The following is a 20,566-nucleotide window of genomic DNA, read 5'->3' on the forward strand; positions in this document are numbered from 1 at the left end:
CCAATTGTTAACCTCCAAATTTTGGTCACATAACCATGAAGATGCTGCAATGGTCATATGGGGGGGAAAGGGTCATAAATCACTTTTTGCAGTGATGTAACTCTAAATCGAGGACTCTCTCTATTTAATTTCCTTTTTACAAAATATTTAATACAAAGGCTTGTGAGGCTAGCTGACAAGAACACAATATTTTTTTCTCCAAATATTTATAAACGTGTGGAGGATAATTTTACATTTGCTGAGTAAAAAGGTCTCTGAAGATTACCAGGTGTTTTGGAGGGGATGCTACTTGATGAATTTAAATATTTTTGAAAGTTCTAAAAAGAGCTTCTCTCTTTTCTTTCCTCACAAGTCAAATATTTCTTCTATGTTTTTCTTATCTATACAGATATATTTTCCCTTATGCTTCCCTTCCTAATACTGTATATTTTCCTCAGTGCATCTCCATTCTTTTTTCCCCACCAGTACCTGCTGGAAGAAGGGGGGGCTGTGCTTCTGAATGCACAGAAAACATGGTTTATATACGTAGATGGGAAATCATGTTTTAAAATGGGATATTATATTTTACAGGTAATCCATTTTAATACAGTGATACCCTGGTACTCAACTGCTTTATAACTCATCAGATTTAGTACTCAGCTCATTTTGACATGAAAATTTTGTCCCAATACTCATAGTTTGTTTGTATTCAATGCACAAACTAGAACTTGTTGGTGTCAGCTGCCTTGTGACTCACTAGATTATTCCATATGGGAAAAATCTGTTTGGTACTCATTGCGCCTTCCGGAACCAATTAACGATGAGTACCAAGGTACCATTGTATTCATTATTAATTCAATTAATATGGATTTACTTTTTTGTCTTTGGCCTGTCCTTTTTAAAACAAGACTTGTGGAAGATCTATACGTGTGTGTGAGTGCATATTGAGTGTGTATCACATTTGTTAGGGGGAAGGGCAGATTTCACTGGATTTCACTAGATTAACTTTATTTTTGTGTTTATAATTTTCTCCCATCTTTTCTTAAATTCAGAGCCAAATCCCTTCCAGGCAAATGGGGGTACACTACTTCAAAATCCAAATATGAATTAGAACTTCATAGTTAAAGCAAAAAATCTGCAAAGTGTTTTTAAAAATACATACCTATAATTGCTGCTGCTTGGCTAGTTTTAATAAGGGGTAAGGTACTATCATATGCTTCTTTGGGAGCGTAGACTGAGCGATCTTTGAGCTTGTTCTTCTTTAAGATCCTATGTAATTCATTTAAGACTCCTACCCATTTACTCTTTTCATTTTCACTGTCAGCTAGGATCAGGACTGAACACTTATTACTTGATGCTAATAGCTGAGAAGCTGAAACCTGGAAATGTTACAGATATGTGTAACTAAAAAATGAGATTCTTTGATAAATAACAACATCATTTATTCATTGAATAAATACATTTATTCAATGTATTAAAAATATCCTCAATGTAACTATGTAGTAAGTAAATGAAGAAATCAACATCGAATATAAGTTACAAAAGACCAATGAAAGCTATTGAGACATTAAAAAAAATGCATAGTGAATGACCCCAATTCAAATCACTATTCACCCAGTGATGAAGCTATGAGTATCTGTCTTGGTAAAAGAATCATAATAAAGACAAAATGGGCAGGATAAAACTATGAATAAAACCTGATTGTAAAAATATAAGTATTAATTTGTATATAGGTAGTCCTTGAGATATGACCGTAATGGAGTCTGCCTGTTACAGTCCCATGTCGCAATAGTAGTTAAGTGAAGCACCTCACTTAACAACCTCCACATGCCTGCTCTTCTTAATAAATCATTAAACAAACACTTGGGTCGTTAAGTGGAGAACCGGGTGCCTCAGATCCTTGGAGGCATAGCACAGGGTGAGACCTGCCTATTTTGACCCCCTCCCCCAGGTGTCTCCCACCTCCTGAGATGCCTGTGCTCTGCTTTCCACCCCCTGGGGCCCCACAGACTTTTTCTACTTCCACAGGGTCCCCTCAGGCCTTGGGCATACTTCCCACCCCATCAGGCCAAACACCCTCCTTCTCACCTACCCTTTGAAAAGCTCTGGGGCCATCCTTTGTGCAGCTGCATGGTGAATTTCCAGAAGTGGCCATCATTTTGTCCTATCCATAAAATGGCAGTCATGTTTGAGTTGCCACCACATGGGCTGGGGACAAACTGCTTTGTTTTGTTGCCTTAAGAAGGACTGCACAATGCTGTGGAAGCTTTCTGCTGAATTCAGAAGCTTCTGCAGTGTTGTACAGACTTCATTAAGGCAGCAAAATGAAGCAGTTTGTCTGGCAGTTACCATTTTGTCCCTATCCACAAGTGAGCAGGATAAAATAGCGGCCATATTCAGCCCTGCAACCAGGGGACAAACTACTTCATTATGCTGCCTAAACAGGGTCTGCATAGCAGTGCAGAAATTATATGCAGCATTCAGAAGCTTCTGCAGCACTGTGGAGACCTTGTTAAGGCAGCAAAACAAAGCAGTTTGTCTCGTGGCTGCCATTTTGTCCCAGTTCACAAGCAACAGAAAATGACAGTTGCCTGCATGCAGCCCAGGGAAAGGTGGCTGCCTTTCTTCACCAACATGAGGTCCAAAAATCTTCAGAAAGTATGTGTAATGGGTGATAGATAAGAGAGGAGCAGGTCCATGGGCTGCAGAGTCATGGTGGAGTGGGATGGGGTAGAGAGGTGGGGGTGCTGCAGCATGAAACACAGTCTTATGCAATTTGGGAGTGTCCATCCTAACTTTGAACATTCGTTAAGTGTACTGTCATATCTTGAGAACTACCTGCATAGCATTTTTTAGAACCCTGAATGCTAATTGCACCATTTCTGGGGGATTAAAACCAGACTTTGTTGATATTCCTATATTTTAACATAGAAGGCTGGAATAAAAATATGAAATTTCAAAGGAATCCACAAAAACCACACTGAATAACAAATAGAGAAATTTTCATTAATTAAAAAAAAATGAATATAAGAAGAACGATTTATTTTCTACTCTGTGTTGCAACTGTAATAGAGTATTACTTACCCTAAAAATACAGGGGATATCTTTTCGGTTTGCATGGATGACATCAGAAGCCAGAACAGAACACACCGAGAATTCTTCATCCCTTTTATAAAGATATTAGTGACAGATTATTACATTTGAACAGTAACTATTCACATTCTAGAGCTAAGTTTCTTAACCCCTCTGCAATGGACCTCTTTGAGAGTCAGGCTATGGACTTCTCAGAATGTATCTAAATTATAAAATAAAAACACGATAATTTTTTTATAAAAGAAATTGATTATGCTCAAATACAGTTATCAAAATTTTCAAAATGATAAATATATAACAGAGTTATATTCTTCTTTATTAATCCATTAAATCAGTAAGACAAGTTAAAAATTATTGATTTTTTTTCCCAATCCAAGATCACAGACTCCCAAGCAATCCATGGATCTCAATTAAGAACCTTTATTCTGGAAGAAAATCATATCAACACAACATAGAGTTCTATGTTTTATACTTAGCTCACCATAAGAATACATTACATTCACTCAATATCAGTACCAAATAATTTCTTCATATAAATGTTTGCTATCCAGTTGTCAAATTGTTTTTCTATTGGTATAAATGGGCAAAATGTAAGAGTGAAAGACAAATGAAGTAATAGCCCTACTCGAAGTGTCACAATAGAAAACTTGGATAAACTTTTATTTACATTTAAAAGAGATTTTGAAAATAATATTGCTATATGTATATCCCTATCACTGAAGACTACACAATCCATTTTATTATCTTGAAGATATTTGAGCACTTACTCTGAAATTTTATTTGCAACAACTCTATAATTCTTTAACTCTAAAATTTATTTAAATCTTTAGAACTTTATTTATTTATCTATTCATCATATTTCTATAGCTGCCCATGATCTAATATATGATCTGTTCTCCACACACCTAAAAGTAGATACAGAAAACCCAATTAAACAAAATTAATTCATTTATTGCAGAAAAAAATCCAAAAATAATATATTTGTTGCGGCAAAAGTATGTGAATCTTTAGGATTTAGGATTATTAGTTCATTTGAAGAGGAAATTATAACCAGGTATTTCAGTCAATGGGACAACTGGAAATGTTGCAAGGAGAAAGTCACAACTTTTCTGAAAGAATATTACTGACCCCTACACATTTGATACCACTCTAATGGCAGAAAGCGAAGAGGAACTAAAGAGCCTCTTGATGCAGGTGAAGGAGGAGAGTGCAAAAGTTGGCTTGAAACTCAACATTAAGAAAACTAAAATCATGGCATCCGGCCATGATTACTCTCAATTCCTGGCAGATAGATAGTGAAGAAATGGAGGTAGTGATAGATTTTATTTTCCTGGGCTCCAAGATCACTGCAGATGGGGACTGCAGCCACGAAATTAAAAGATGCTTGCTCCTGGGGAGGAAAACTATGGCAAATCTAGACAGCGTACTAAAAAGCAGAGATATCACCCTGCCAACAAAAGTGCGTATAGTCAAGGCTATGGTTTTCCCAGTTGCAATGTATGGCTGTGAAGGTTGGACTATAAGAAAGGCTGAGCGCCAAAGAATTGAGGCCTTTGAACTCTGGTGCTAGAGAAGACTCCTGCAAGTCCCTTGGACTGCAAGGCAAACAAACAAGTCAGTTCTAGAGGAGATCAACCCTGACTGCTCTTTAGAAGGCCAGATCCTGAAAATGAAACTGAAATATTTTGGTCACCTAATGAGAAAGAAGGACTCACTGGAGAAGAGCCTAATGCTGGGAAAGATTGAGGGCAAAAGAAGAAGGGGACGACAGAGAATGAGGTGGCTAGATGGAATCACTGAAGCAGTCAACATGAGCTTAAATGGACTCCAGAGGATGGTAGAGGACAGGAAGGCCTGGAGGAACGTTGCCCATGGGGTCGCGATGGGTCAGAACAACAACAACCCATTTGCAAAAGATCATGTCGATAAACCAGAAAGATATTAGAAGTATGTTTTGTGGACAGATGAGATCTAAATAAAAAGGTAAGGCTTGAATGAAAAGCATTACATTTGGTGAAAGGCCAACACTGCATTCCAGCATAAGAACCGTATCCTATCTAAAAAATAAATGATAGTGGCAGTATCATGATTTGAGCCTGTTTTGCTGCCTCTGGACAGGATGACTTGCCATTATTGGACCCGTTGTGGCTCCAGCTCCACCCCCGGGCCTGGCCCCCTGCCAGACAGTGTCTCAGAGAGTGAGGGGGAAGGACCGTCAGGGCTCCCTTCTGCAGAGCCGGCCTCTCTGGCTCAGCTCCAGGAGCCAGAGGCAGGCCAGATGGAAGAAATAACAAGGCCTCTGTCTCCTGTATCTCCCCCCGTCCAGGCAATGCTCCCAGACCCAGCTGAGGACAATCAGTCCTGGTTGGATCCTAGGTTTCGTAGACAAGAGAGGCGGGAACAACAGAAGCAGGGGTGGGGCAGGCCTAGGAAGTGCTGAGTCATGGAGCCACACCCCACAGGGTATAAAAGCAGCAGGGGCTGTTATACTACTCTGTGGCAAACAAATCAACTGCTTAGAGAGAACTTGAGCTCAAGTACTGTTTGTTCCTGGTTTCCTGGTTGACTCGCCGGCATCAAGAAAAGATAATGGAGAAATTTGGCAGGCACTCGCTAGTTTGCTGCCAGAGCTGATAGCTGCCGTGGAATGAATTGCCGGCTAATTAAGTCATCGCTCGTGCCTCCCGGACTGAGGTGGGGGGGACAGAACAGGACCTATGAGTTCTTAATTGTGCCAGGAAAATATCAGAATATCTGTCCATGAATTAAAGTTCAAGAAAAAGTGAGTCTTGTAGCAAAATGATCTAAAACATACAAATCATACACACAAAGAATGGTTAAAGCAGAAGAAATTTAATGTTTTATAAGGGCCAAGTCCAACTCCTGACTTTAATTCTGTAGAAATGTTGTAGAAGGACCTCAGGAGGCAGTTATTGAGAGGAAGCACACTAAATTCTCAAATAGGAAAAATGGGCTAAAGTGTCTCCAAACAAATACGCAGGACTGATCAACTCTTATGGGGTCTATGGTGCTCTCTGAGCTTGGTTGTTTGCTTGCAGATGTTAATGCACTAATAATGCACTGATTCAGTGCACACCAGTTAGCTAGCTGGGTAATAAACCATCTGAAAAAGAACAGCTAAACTCAAAGAGCATTAACGATTCCATAGTTCAGCCCTGAGCTACGTATAGTACATTCTCTTCTATTGATTAACAGTTATCAAAAATGTGTAGCTGAAATTATTGCTGCCCAAAGGTTTCAGATCAGTTATAAAAAGCAAAGGTTTACATCCTTCCCCAAACATAAATACGCAGTTTGGGATCATTTTCCACAATAATCCAACGAACAACTCAAATATTTTGTTTAATTGGCTTCTCTTTTTCTAGTTTTTGGATTTGTGTGCAGAATAGATCACATTTTACGTCATATTTATGTAGAGATACTGAAATTTCAAAAAAGTTCACAAACTTTTAAGCACCACTTTATTTAGATGTAATTAGCAAATGTTTAAAAAGAAGTCCTCCTGACAAATTGTGAATATACACTAATAATAAATCCATTTAAAGAGAGATATGATTCTTTACCTGAAGCAACAATTGCTATCATTTTAAAACTTCAACTTCTAGTTCTATAATTTTCCACCATATTTAAAGCTCAATAATATTTCTATACTATACCATAGCAGTAATGGACTGCTACCGGTTCACCCCAGATCGGGCAAACCGGTAGTGACGGGAGGCTCTGCCCACCAACCCGGACACTTCTGCAGACACGCACGCACGAGCAAAGCGGTAGCAAACTAAATTGAAACCCACTACTGTACCACAGCTACTGCTGATGTTCTTTAAAAGTACACCTGATCAAAAAGGGATAGGCTGTAGGAAAATGGTCAACTTTTATGTTATTCATACCAGCAGAGATTCAAAAGAGAAGCACTTGCTGCCTTGGGTATTAAATTAAAGCATGCCATTCCTACCTCATATCAAGAACCTGACTAACTACCACACTGGGTTGGGATGCTTTTCCTTCTGCTATATCATAAAGGAAGAGCTTGAAGTCACAAACAACAGCCAGGGCTCTCTGCCAGCCTTTCTTCACTCCAGCTGGCTTAGGGATCTAAAATAAATTTAATCACATTAATTTAATTAAATGCAAAAAATCAAAACAGGAAAACAATGTTAACATCTAAGCATAATAAACAAAATGTACTTTCAACATTTATACAAGAAACCATTCACCAAGTCAATCAGATATACATTTATACTTTAAAAATAAGTTGACTTAATGGTCATGTCTTTCTTCAAATAGAGCGGTGAAGAAGCTGATGCCTGTTCTACATGCAAGATTGCATCGATCTGAGATCAATGCTAGTTCCGACTTCCCACAAAGCAATGGGTCTTGAATAAATAAACCACAACCCAGCTTGAATTCTAGGAATATTGCCGCAGTGAAAATGTTGTAGTATAAGGCAGGTAGTTCCCATTGGCAAGAGTCCCTAGTTTGTCCCATTTCTTGGGATTTCTTAGTCTGTTCTGCAGCTAAGGCACTTTGAAGTTGTGCCACAATTCATGTCCTCTCCAGTCACTCTGGAGATTAACATCTTCAGTAACCACACAACGTAATCTTTTTTATTTTTCCCCCATGGGGTAAAGCAAATATAACAGGAGCTTAATCAGTGAGTGTTTGGGGTATTAGCTGGTTATATTTTTTATGCCCTTCCATTAGCCAGATGGGTGGAGCACTGGCCACCTTCATAGGATAATGGAGTACAACAGGATAGATATTAGCACATTGGTACAAAATTGCAATACAAGTGACAGTATGGAAGTACCCTGAAAACTATCAATTCCTAGCTTTTTCTCTGAAACAGTAGGAGACATCTTGGGGTTGTCACACACACACACACACACACACACACACACACACACACACACACACACGATATATACATGTTTGTTGTAAAAATGATAAGAATTTCTCATTTCACACACACACACACACACACACAGAAAAAATGAATATCAATGATAAACAAAAAACAGTACAGGTTTTCTTAGACTTACTCGGACATGCCCTTCATAAGCAGTTCCTATTCCTTTTTGTGGATCAATCCCTAAAGGACCTTTTGTCTGTTCAGGTGGGATGGGACATACTGCTGGTGCTTTGTCTGCACAGGTCACATGGCATGAAAATCCACAGACTAGGAAGAAAGACAGTATTTGTAATGAAAATGTACTTCAGTCCTTGTTGATTGTGCAATGATTATTTTAATAATATGAAAATCAGTTAATAAGAACAAACACCCTTGTCAATTTTTCTTGGCCAATGGAACTATGTGTCTACTATATGTTATCCAGTTTGTCACTGTAAACTTCCATTCCAGATTTGCTATAGATGAACATGTATGTTCGCTGCATTAATACCTTCTGGCCTATTAAATATATATGTTCTGATGATTTATACTTCTGCGACATTTACATTGCTAATTTATAAAGGGCAATTTATAAATTTGGATAAGAAACGAATATAACATTAATTGTTTAATTCATCTGAGATACTGAATTTTTGTTCAAAAAATTACTTTAACAGAATCAGATGTTGCTTCATATATATATTCCACATCACTCTTATCGGCTCTACTTTCTTGAGCTAAAATGAATATCCATAAAGAAAAGTTCGTTATAAAAATATTTTGCTCAGTTTGATAAAATAGCCCACCATCTCACTTAGGTTGTAGTACATGAAATTTCTAGGAGTCCTAAGCAGGGTGATAAACATTATTGTCCTATAAACATATGCATCTTCATACATATAATCATATTCTCCAAGCTTCCAATGGTTTCAGTACAACTGAGATTGCTACACAGGAAAAGTTAAAGTCCTTTCTCCATTTTCACTTAATTTCTCTCTGCTGACCCAGCTGTTCATTTACCGAAAAGCCTTGTTTTAGACAAGGTTTCACAACCATAAAATCTTCTCAATACTGAAGCCAACGAAACAGATACTCAGTTTTTTCACAGTAGTTTTAAAAAACATTTCATTACCAGAACCAAGGACCATACAAAGTGGTGTTGCAGATCACCGGTTGTCTCAGCATCACCTATTGCAATCACCAATCTAAAACTGTATTATGACATATTCAACTATAGTGTATTATACTAAGTTAGGGAAATTTGTCCCTGAATCTTCGAAAGGTAGTTAAAACAGCTAGCTGTTCACTTTTTTTTTTTTTGCCACAAGTGTAACAGCTAAAAAATGGCATTAACATGCAATTACTATCATATAATAAATATAATCCTTTGTAAAAACAAACAGATGCCAGACCTTACCTTCACAGGTACAGCCCTGTCTTATTAACCCAACCATCAATGATGTGCACTGATTGCATTTGGTAGGGGTATTAAAGGATTTTACTACAAACTGATGGGCCTTAGGCTGTAAAACAAATAAAAGTATGATTAGGTGAAAAGCGCTTTGATAATAAAAAATCATTATTAAATTATATAGTTTAGTTTTGTTGCACTAATAAAATTAGAGTTTATTTTTCAGTTTCATAATTTCTAAGCTATTCCTATATCTTATACTTGTTTATTCATAATCAGTTCCATTCAAAGAACAGAATCATCATTTTCCATTAAGTTAGGTATGTAACTTTATAATAGTTTTACATCTCATGTATTTTATAGGAACAGTCTAAAAAATCGAATAAATGTTCAAAATCAGTGGATCACTATCCAAAAAAGGAACAGTTACCTTGTGTTTTAAATTTCTTTTTTTCACAGCAAAGTACATTAATATCTAATGTACCAGAAAACTCATTGGCAAAATATTTATTATTAAACTATGCAGAAACAAATGTGGGGTTTTTCCTTTAGCTTTCAAAAACATTTGATGATCAGTAAAGCATTTTGCTCCTTGTAATGTTGACCTAATAGAGAATAATTATTACATTTCTGTAATGAAGTAGAAATCATGGACATGTGACAAAAGAAGTACGTAATCTGTTTCCAGAGGTGGGTGTCACATACTGTAACAATCGATTCGCCCGGAACCGAAAATGTGAGCATTGAAAAACTGGTGATTATATAGGACGTGATAGTGCCAGGGCGGGTGGTTGGGCCCAGCCGCTAGTTGGAACTACCGGTTCACCCAAACCTGTCCGAACCAGCAGCAGCCCACCACTGTTTCTTCCAAAGTGGGTTTAGTTCTTACTGATACTAACAACAGCATCCTTATTCATAGGTAAATGATAGAAGATCAACAAAGTAGATACAAGTAGTCCTTGACTTATAACTGGTCACTTAATGAAAGTTCCAAAATTATGACTGACTTGAAAAAGTTATGTCCTCAAAGTTATGACTGCCACATCGCCTCCAAGATCATAAAGTCTTATTTTGGGTGCTTGGCAACTGGTTTGTGAAAAATGTTCATATTTTAAAATAGTTTTTGCTATTTTCTGGCAAAAAGTTCTGTTGGATAAGCTGGATTCAGAATTACAACTACACAATTCGTTTAATGACACATGATTTTACTTAAAACTGTGCTGATTTGCTTAATGACTGTCGTAAAAATGGTCGAAACATCAACTCCAGTCATATGGACTCAACTTACGACCGCAATGATTTATGACCAATATTCCAAGCTCAGTTGTGTTCATCAGTGAAGGACTACCTGTATAATAATAGGCTAAGATTTTAGCATAGCTTCTAATCATAATATTTGATTGAATACCTTTGGCACAGACAGTCCTGAACCACTATATGGTGATCTCATGGTTGGTGTGTGAACTGGACGCAGAGGATGATCTGAAACCTGAGCACATATATGGTGAACATTAATTTACATTAATATTAACTGCCCCACACCCCCACTGTTAAATGGTGTTAATATAAGCAAACTGGTGCAAAAAGTACACAAGAATTTGAAATACGCATATAGCATTTTTTAAAAAAAGCATTTACTTTGGGTAACGTATTCAGATTTTCCTCACTTGCAAAATACTTAAATGCTTTACAGCCTTTAACAAATCTAAGCTGACTGCCTCAAAGTAAATGTATTTTAAGAAATTGGTTTACTGGAAAAGCTTCAAATACTCAGAGACACATAAATACACAATTATCGGTAACAAGTATTATTATTACATTATTCATATACTTTTTTTTAATATTTAAGGTTGATTCAGCCTTCCATCCTTCTGAGGTCAGTAAAATGAGGACCTGGATTGTTGGGGGCAATATGCTGACTCTGTAAACAGCTTAGAGAAGGCTGTAAAGCACTATGAAGCGGTATATAAGCCTAAGTGCTATTGCTATTGCTAATATACTGCTCAAGGTGAAGAACTTCTTCTTCCTCCTATTTTCCCCACAATAACTACCCTGTGAGGTGAGTTGGGCTGAGAGGGAGTGACGGAAGTTACCCAGCATTCCTTCATGCCTAAGGCAGGACTAAAACCCAAAGTCTCTTGGTTTCTAGGCCAGCACCTTAACCACCACTGCAAACTGACTCTCTATGGAGAGGAAAATGGCAAAAAGCATTCACATAGTGACTCTGAGGATTATTCTTTTTGATGTGCATATAATAAAAATGTTTTGCTAATCAAACAGCCCTTGCCCTGGGGCTGCCAGCAAAGCAACGCAGCTGTCCATGCAACATGCATGCAGAGACCCAAAAAAGCTTTTCAGGCAGTCATGCTGACCATTCCAACCATACAGTTGTTTTAATTTTTTGAGAAGAAAAATTTGTAGCAATATGCACAGTGAAGCACTTTTTCTAACATTTGCACAGTTTTGTTAATTATCTAACACACACACTCAGTTTAACTGTCTTCATTAAGCTGATGTTTGGCTGATTACCTCTGAACCAATACTGTATCATACATCTACTACTTCAGGCAGTTATTAAATAAAGGAGTTTATATGATAGAACTGTGTGATAAATGTTCTTATATGTGTAGCCAAGGAGTTTAATAAAATGATATAGGTCAGTAGCATGTGCCAGTAACACTTTGGTAACGCTTCATTTTTATTTTATTAAATATAAATATTGTCAAAGGAACACAAACTTTTCTGAAGCACTATAGTTTTTATAAACTGCTTTTATCATGATGAAAAAGGGTGTTAAGTAATTAAAATATTGTAATATAGTATAGTACATACAATGTAATATAATATATACATGAAATAAATATGCTTGAGTATCTGTTGACAAGCTCATGGTCAATATTAATGTGCCATGATAAAACGTTACATTGCTTTGTAACTGTCCTTCTCTTTTTAACAGGTAATTGTGACAGCATGTGGTTACCCGGCTAATTTATGTAAAATCATAAATCAGAATGATTTTTAATTTATGATTCATATTACACTGGATATTGTTTTTAATTATTGAGTATTGACTTGACGAATAATGTTCAGAAGACTTAAATATACAGCACTAATCTAAATTAATAAAACTAATAAAAGTTTCATTTTTATTTAATCTTGCATGTAAATTTATTTTCTATTTTTTCATTTTTCTTGCTTTTCTTGCTTTTTGATTCTATTCTTTTTAAATATTTATTAAAATAAATAAATAGGAAGAAACCAGATATATAACATGGTTGTATACAAATGGGAAATGGCTATAAATGGACAATAACCTCAGGAACTATAGCATAGAATAGCTAAACAGCTTAACATTGCAAACCCTGTCAATTGTGAAACAATAATTTAAAAACAATGATTTATATTAAAGTTAAAGCAATCATGCATATAATTGCAGTATAAAGATACAAGAAGTATTCCAGTTTTGAATACTTTGGTAACATTTGAACATCAAACCATGCAAGAAAGAAAGAGTATTTAATGTGACATGTGAACTATGAAATTAGGGTTTCTGTGAAAAGTCCAAGAAATATTCTGAAGATCAGTGCTTCCATCCATCAGGAGACAATTACATGGTGCTTCTAGCAAGCTAATGAAATAAATTGTTATTTTAGTTAGAATTGTGGATATATATTCTACGATCTATTCCATATCATAAACTATTTTTGAAACTTTTGTCATTTTCACAAAAATTTTTGCTCCAGAGTGAAGATGTTAGCATATATTTAAAATCTTGGCTTGATTCAGCCTGACCAACAGGCTTCTAACACATCACAGAAGAAGATACCGAATCTGAGAAGGAATTCCACAAGGAACATTACAAAGCTAAGTTCCTTGGCAAAGGACTAATGGAATCAGCAGCTTGCTGAAGAATAAAAAAGAAATACTGCTTCACTCTAGAAACAAGTTGATATCTCAAAGTAGCAGCACCAATGTACTGTATTATTTTGTCCCTGTATTTGTTTTCTGTATTGGCAATTTGCTTTCTATAATGGACAATATAACTACATGTTAGAAATTACGTGTATGTGAATATGTTTTATCTTGCTTCCATACTCCAAGGGATAGTTTACATATGATTTTATAAACCATATTTTTGGAGTATAAGACACATTCCCGCCCCCTCTAAAAGAGGGTGAAAATTTGGGTGTGTCTTATACTCCGAAGGTAGCCCAGACCACCCACCGGTCCCAACCCTTTGGCCTCTGCCTCCCAGCAACAAATAGCAAAACAGCCCATTTCAGCTTCAGCACAGCCTGATTAGCACAAGCAGTTGACAGTCATTTGGATTGGCCTCCTAGCCCTCAGCTGTTTCAGGCCGTAGGGATTGCCATTACCTATTGCCAAGTGGACCTCCACTGCTTGCTGCAAGCAAGAAAATTGCTGGGAGCCAGATTTTTTTTTCTTATGCTGAAAATGAAAATGAAACTATAGCAGGCTGTTTGCTGCAACAAGGCAAACTGAAAGGCAGAGTTATTGTGAGTGTTTTATGGTTGTATTTTCTTTTTTGTGTCCTTTTGTTGTAAAATTTCTGTCTAGAATCAACAATTAGCTGGAATTTAAAAAGCTTTTCACTAACTTATTTAAAATGTTACCTGAAGGAAAATAAAGAGAGTGGGGGAAAAGCTTTACATCTAACAGATTGCATTCTGAATAACTTACTAATTCTGATTACAATACCAATCTATGCAAAGAAAAAAAACTTAAAACAATTCCAAACTGGTAAAATTTCATATTATTTCCCATATCCATGCACTAGTGTATATCTTGTTTTCCTCCCCAAAAAGGTAGGTGCATCTTATACTCTGAAAAATAGGGAATTTATTTATTACTTTTATGTCTCAATTTCTGTTTATAGAGTACTATTTAAAATATGTCACTGAGTGTGAGTTTGTCTGTGCACATACATATAATATGCTTGAATCCTATGTATGTAAAATACCTCTCTCATATGAACTAATGCTCAGGCATAGAAGTGTTTTCAGGAACCACTGAATTCCATTAATATAGGTATTCAGATGCAAAGCAAACAGCAAAACACTGTTATATCTATCTTTGGCCATCTGTTTTCCATATGAAACAGAAATAAATCTTCCAAAAACACAGCATGTTTATGTGGTTGACTGACTTGAAAAACTCGTAAAATTTAAAAGTAACCTTAATCTCCTTTTAATAGATATGCTATGTAAAGACAGTGAGACTTTAGGCCTCTGTTTACCCAATATGCTTAATTGGCTCATTGGGTTAATAGGATGTCAGGTGAACAACTATGGTAAATCTAGTTAAATGTCCAAATCAATTCATCCTCAGGTTAATTCCTATAGTCAACTAACTTTCCACATGGTATCTGAACTACTTACCTGAATGCCCTTTTTGATTTTCATGATCATTATGAAATCCTAGAAAAGCTACAAAAAAATGAACAATCTCTGGGCATTATAATTTTAACTCTTTTTCTAGCTACATGAAGGAGTGTGCGAAACAGGCAGAAACAGGTGAGAGTGGGTAAGTTCTCTCTGCTCTTTCCATAATGGCCACAGATTGTTCTCTATATGCTAATGAAAAAAGAATCATAAAGTAAAACAATGGCTTTTAAGTTTTCTTTGCTCTAAAGGAGTGACTGGCCAAAATATTCTAACTCATGTTAGTGATAGAAATGGCAAGATCTCTTCTGAGGTTCTGGAAAACTCTTGAGATCTGCATTTGGTCCCAGACCTGAGCTTAATGGGCTTGTTATGATGTTTTTATTGTTGGTTTCTAATTCTGATAATTATTATTAATTAGTCCAGGCAGTATGTATTTAGGTTTTCGGAGGTTTTTTTTTTTTTTGGTAAGTCACCCAGAGTCTGCTGGACTGTATGGCCATAACAAATAAATAATAATATGTGACCAACCATTATTTTAATAATATCCATTGGGATGAGTTAAATCACCAGGATAAAATGTTATGGTTACCATATTATGAATATATAACCTTTATTTGTTTATATAATTCCCATTTAATTCAACTGAGCTTACTCCACGGTACATTTGCACAGTTGCTTTGACACTGAGCTATGGGACAGACAATTCTTACACAAATGTTCTATGAGAGAGTACCTCAATTGGTTCAATGTCACTAGCTGTGGAAGGGGACCTAGATCTTGAATGAAGATGATACTTGATATCTTCATCCCGCGAAGGCGTATTAGATAAGGTAAAATTTTCAACAGAATCAATCTAGAGAAATAACCAAGGGAAAGAAACAAGCAAAGGAAAAGAAATGGAAAATGAAAGGAAAAGAAAAAAAGGGGGGGAAGAATATTAAGAAGCCACATTCGATAAGTACCAGTTTTCAAAAATATAGAAATGCAAATAACATAAATGTAGAGTCTTCTTTAATAAAGTTTGTCTCCTGACTTACAGAGATTGTGGGAAACAGTATAGAATCATTTACCATTTCCCTTTTCCACACATTGCCATTTACTCTACATACTTGAGATTTCCTAGTGATCTACCATCCAAATATTATGTTGAGTAGATGCCACTTACTGTGACACAGAAATGTAGAAGAATTACACTACAATTTTTTTAAACAAGGAAGGTAATCATTATTAGTTTATCCCACCTTTTATTATAGATAAATATTTGGACAACTTAAGGTAGTGAACATAGCTATAGTTTGGAAAATTTGAATACCTGTGATATCAATATCAGCATAACAACAATTCCTCTTATATTGCATTGATGTAAAGCTCAATGAAATCTACTCTCACCGTTTATTTCTCAACAGTTATAATCAAATCAATTTATATAAAATTAAACCTATGGCTACACTTGCAGGCCTCTGGTGTTCTTTTATATAAATTATAAGAAATAAGCTTGATAGATTTTGATTTGTTGGAAAATAATAAAACATCTGGAAACGAACAACCACTAAGGACTCCACAACTTTTGATTCTTTTATAGTCTGAAACAACATTTTAGAAGCTTCTTTTGTATGGTAATTGTAATTTCATATAATAAAATGGATTAGAAAGTATTAATAAATAGTGACAATACACAGCAGTATCATGATACTAATTAATTAGTAAATAAATCATTTAAATATAGTTTAATAAAATGATCTTAGCCCACACTTATCAATCTAAAATAACACTGATCAGGTTTGTTCTAATAAAGGATAAATTTCTAAAGATGACAGTGACACCTTAGTCTATGTTTTCAAATGTATTTTTTATCAGTACGTAAAGTCATATTCAAATCATAGATGCACATTTGCTTTTGTTTCTTTTAACAGAAGCAAGTGTACAGGACATATTTTCATTATTTTCCTATACTACTAAAACATTGTAATGTTGGTTTAATTAAAATATCTTTTAAGAAAAAAACCATCTCTTTTTGGTTAAATTGTTGGTTTCAGCTAACTAACCTTCCTTTTTCCCCTCTAGTTTAGTGTCATCATTTAGGATTGTCAGTAAAAAAAATATTTTTCAACATAAAATTGTCAAGTAATGTATTTTGATTTAAACTTATATTATCTATGCATTTTATTTTGTACTGATTAGGATTCATACAAATGATATTGTAAAAAGCAGGTTACTTTTAAATTTAAGAAAAAAGTTAGAGCATGATTAGTTGTTCTGAAAACACAAAAAGAGCAGATAAAATATATCTAAGAGTCTTCCTTATATGCATGTATATATAAATCTTCGTGTACATTTATATGCGTAGGTATATGTATGTTTGTGTGTGCCACTTGAATAAACCATAAGTAGAGAACAGATGAGTGATCAATTTGTGTTCTTTTATTTTGTTGAACATAATGCTTGACTGCTCACTTATTTATTGCAAGTCCTATCATAAAGCAAACAATAACTGAAATTCAGAATGCAGTGTAGCACTTCTTTTAAAATATAGATGTGGCATTATTTAACTGACATATTTATTTATAAAATGTTCATACCATTTCAAACTGCAGAGACTATAATCAATGACACATGATCATCAATATAATTATTTGCTACTTGCATATAAACTATTTCAAGCATTGCAGCAATTATTAGCAGAAATTCTTTTCTATACTTTGATTCCACCGCTATTAAATATAAAATTATCTCTCTCTGAACATCAGGGAGAACTTTATTTCTTTTATTTGTTGAAAACCTCACTCGGGATCAATAATCTTTTCCATCTGTCCTGGGTATTATATCAGACAAAGAATGTAGGAAATAAAATATTATGAGACATACACAGAGGTAGCAGAGGTAACACCCTCTTTTTGCTGTTTTTATTTCTTCCATTAAAAAAAAACCCAAACCAGAAGGGAAATAGAAATGACAAGAAGAATACATAGTTTGTGTTTGTCATGTAAGTTAATTGCAAACTTCTGTTCTCCGCACAGGTGGAAGTGGATTTTAGAAAAGTCTGTCCACAAGATCTAGTCTGAGACACATATTCCATCTTTCCATGATATAGATGCACAACTCAGTCTGAGAACACCGAATAGCCGGTGCTTGCTCAATATGGGACACAGCATAAGGGAGTCCATGTATGTGCATGTACGCTGCTAACTTGTAGCATGTATTTGAAAGAGTTAGTTGTGGTGGGGAATATATGAGAAATATTAGGTAAGTTTGCCATGTTGGATCATAAAGCATTATAGCCTAAGCAAAGCAACCTTCTTTGAAACATTAAAGCAACCATGCCGTTTAAAGAGCTTGGTGCAACTTCTTTAAGGAATGTCAGTTGTATGCAAGCACAGCCAATATTAAAAACAGGACCCACCACCAAGATGAAGTGGTTGTACATGCATAGGTAAGCATAGAGAACAAAGATAGCCTTCAAAGCAGCCGTGCAAATTTTCTAAAATACTTTTTGTGGCTGTTTTAATATTATAAAGTCATTTTGTTTGCATTAACATGTTTTGCAACAAGAATACTTTGCATAGCCTAATACATACATGCATTTAAACACAGACACATCTCTGAATGCTTAGAAGCTAGTTTGCAGATTGTTCTCCCTCTCCCTCTCTTTCTGTGTGCATGTGTGTTGTATCTGTGTGTGTGTGTGTGTGTGTGTGTGCGTGCGTGCAAGAGAGAGAGAGAGAGAATATTCAATGCATTAGAGTAAGCATAAATTGGCAAACCAATAACCGAACTATAAAATACTATGAAATGTTCTCAGACTGATAATACTAATCACATTAAACAAATGGGTTCTTGTCAAGACTTTGGTATCCAAACTAACTTGACAGAATTGATAATCCTGCTCATAATTTGATGATGACATGGATTAAGAAGGCAGATTTCTCTTGCTAAATCTTTGTACTCTAATAGGTTTAAGGTCGAAACATAGTATTGTAATTGTATATGAAACATTTATCTCATTTGTAAGAAAATATCTGTAAAAAACATTATTTAATCCCCATCATTTTAACAAAACAGGTAGATTTTACACTAATTTTGCTTTGTTTTTGTGACATCCTAAAGCCAAGAGCATAAAACAGAATAAAACCACACACACATTCTCAAAGCTTTGCACTTAATAAACAGTATTAAACAGAAGGAAAATATAGGAAAAGCAGTAGCACAAGACAAGCAGCAGGGTAAATATGCAAGCCGTAAAAATATCAAGGAAAATGGTCTACATTGAACGAAGGCAAAGCCATGTCCATGATATGACAAACTAAAAGCCAACACACAACAAGACATCCTCTTACACGTCTGCCTTTGTGGGCTGGAATACAGGAGGGAGAGCGCTTTAACAGAGAAAGGAGGAGACTGTTAACAAGGGAAAGATACATTCCTTCAATCCACATTTCTGTACAAAGATTGATATCATTTTGCATTGTAAAGACAGGGATTTGTGTATCATGATAACATAAACCAGAAGAAACATCAAGACACAAGAAACAACTACTTTCAAACATCATTTTTAAAACATCACGTGTCTAAATAAAATTCTATTTTAGACGAAATAATTTCTTATTAAATGTTCTTCTGCTTTTTTAAAAAAATGCAACTATGATCAGGAATACAGGCTGATCATTACTGTATTGGGATTGCAGCAGACTTTCCGTGCTGCACCCCATGATGAATGTCTGTTCACAGCTGCCAATGGAGATTTCTCAAAGGAAAATGGCAGCTTCTTTAAGGACTGCAATGGGGGAAAACATTTTCTTTCTTTTTTGTTGGCTACAATCTCAGTCATATGTCTATGGAGATTCTCAGTCGTGGTTGTCCCAAAGGTGCTTTTTCAAAGGCAACTGGACTTTCTGGTTTTTCTTTGAAGACGTTTCGCTTCTCATCCAAGAAGCTACTTCAGCTCTGAGTGGATGGTGGGGAGATGGTGGGGGGATGAGAAACGAAACGCCTTCAAAGAAAAACCAGAAAGTCCAGTTGCCTCTTGAAAAAGGACCTTTGGGAGTCTGAATCATAATTTCTTATCTTTGCTAATACTACTTTACACTTAAAAAAAATTAAATGCAGCAATGCATTCTGAGTCACATTAGATCTTAACGTTTTATTACAAGTGCAAGAAACAATGTTTATTTATTATCTGGTCTTTCAGAGCTTATGTAATGTAATATAACTTTACACAGAATTGTTATTATTAGCCCTTTAGTAATAAAGGTGATACAGGTAGTCCTTAAGTTATGATTACATTTCGGACCAGAATTGCCACTGCTAAGCAAGGGGGTTGAGTCATGCCTGATTTTACTACTTTTTTTGCCATGTTTGTGAAGTGATTCATGCAATTATGGTATTAAATAAATCATATGGCGGTTAAATTAATCTGGCTTTCAATATTAACTATGCTTGTCAGAACCTGGCTGGCCAAGTTGCAAAATGGCGATCATTTGACTCTGGGACACTGCAACAATCATAAATACATGTCAAGTGCCCAAATTTTGATCATCTGACTATAGAGATGCTGCGATGGATGTAAATATGAGGACTGCTTGTAAATAACCTTTTTCAGTGCCATTGTAACTTCAAACGGTCACTAAATAAATGGTTGTAAGTCGAGGACTACCGGTATTAGCATTTTAGCATGGCATCTGTGTCTCTTTTTGAAGTTTAAGAAACCATGTTATTTCTTTAAGCCAAAGCAATTTCCTTTGATGCGCAAAAAATATTCTGAAGTCGCTG

General features: G+C 35.6%; 2 protein-coding genes across 6 annotated transcripts in view; one reads left to right on the forward strand and one right to left on the reverse strand.

Annotated features, from left to right (window-relative positions):
• Positions 1-20,566, forward strand: part of COQ8A (coenzyme Q8A) — a 106,983-nt gene that overhangs the window by 79,658 nt on the left and 6,759 nt on the right. Inside the window, exon 17 of one of the 3 annotated variants that reach the window (XM_058174265.1) lies at positions 7,381-7,489. The exons of 1 other annotated variant lie outside the window; for it this stretch is intronic. In XM_058174265.1, the coding sequence (XP_058030248.1) occupies positions 7,381-7,474 (94 nt within the window). In that variant the 3' untranslated portion in view covers positions 7,475-7,489. Of the gene's footprint in view, positions 1-7,380; positions 7,490-13,138; positions 15,487-20,566 lie in introns of those variants that run through there. One more of the 3 variants, XM_058175011.1, reaches the window with a different exon arrangement.
• The window catches only part of CDC42BPA (CDC42 binding protein kinase alpha), a 150,325-nt gene that overhangs the window by 15,442 nt on the left and 114,317 nt on the right, over positions 1-20,566 (reverse strand). Inside the window, exons 22-29 of one of the 3 annotated variants that reach the window (XM_058169811.1) lie at positions 19,135-19,173; positions 15,534-15,653; positions 10,804-10,884; positions 9,402-9,507; positions 8,136-8,272; positions 7,049-7,188; positions 3,064-3,145; positions 1,142-1,358 (exon numbers count right to left, since the gene is read on the reverse strand). In XM_058169811.1, the coding sequence (XP_058025794.1) occupies positions 1,142-1,358; positions 3,064-3,145; positions 7,049-7,188; positions 8,136-8,272; positions 9,402-9,507; positions 10,804-10,884; positions 15,534-15,653; positions 19,135-19,173 (922 nt within the window). The remainder of the gene's footprint in view (positions 1-1,141; positions 1,359-3,063; positions 3,146-7,048; positions 7,189-8,135; positions 8,273-9,401; positions 9,508-10,803; positions 10,885-15,533; positions 15,654-19,134; positions 19,174-20,566) is intronic. The other 2 variants (XM_058170638.1, XM_058171461.1) reach the window with 2 other exon arrangements.

This window comes from Ahaetulla prasina, chromosome 1 (assembly GCF_028640845.1).
Source record: "Ahaetulla prasina isolate Xishuangbanna chromosome 1, ASM2864084v1, whole genome shotgun sequence".
Taxonomy (NCBI): Eukaryota; Metazoa; Chordata; class Lepidosauria; order Squamata; family Colubridae; genus Ahaetulla; species Ahaetulla prasina.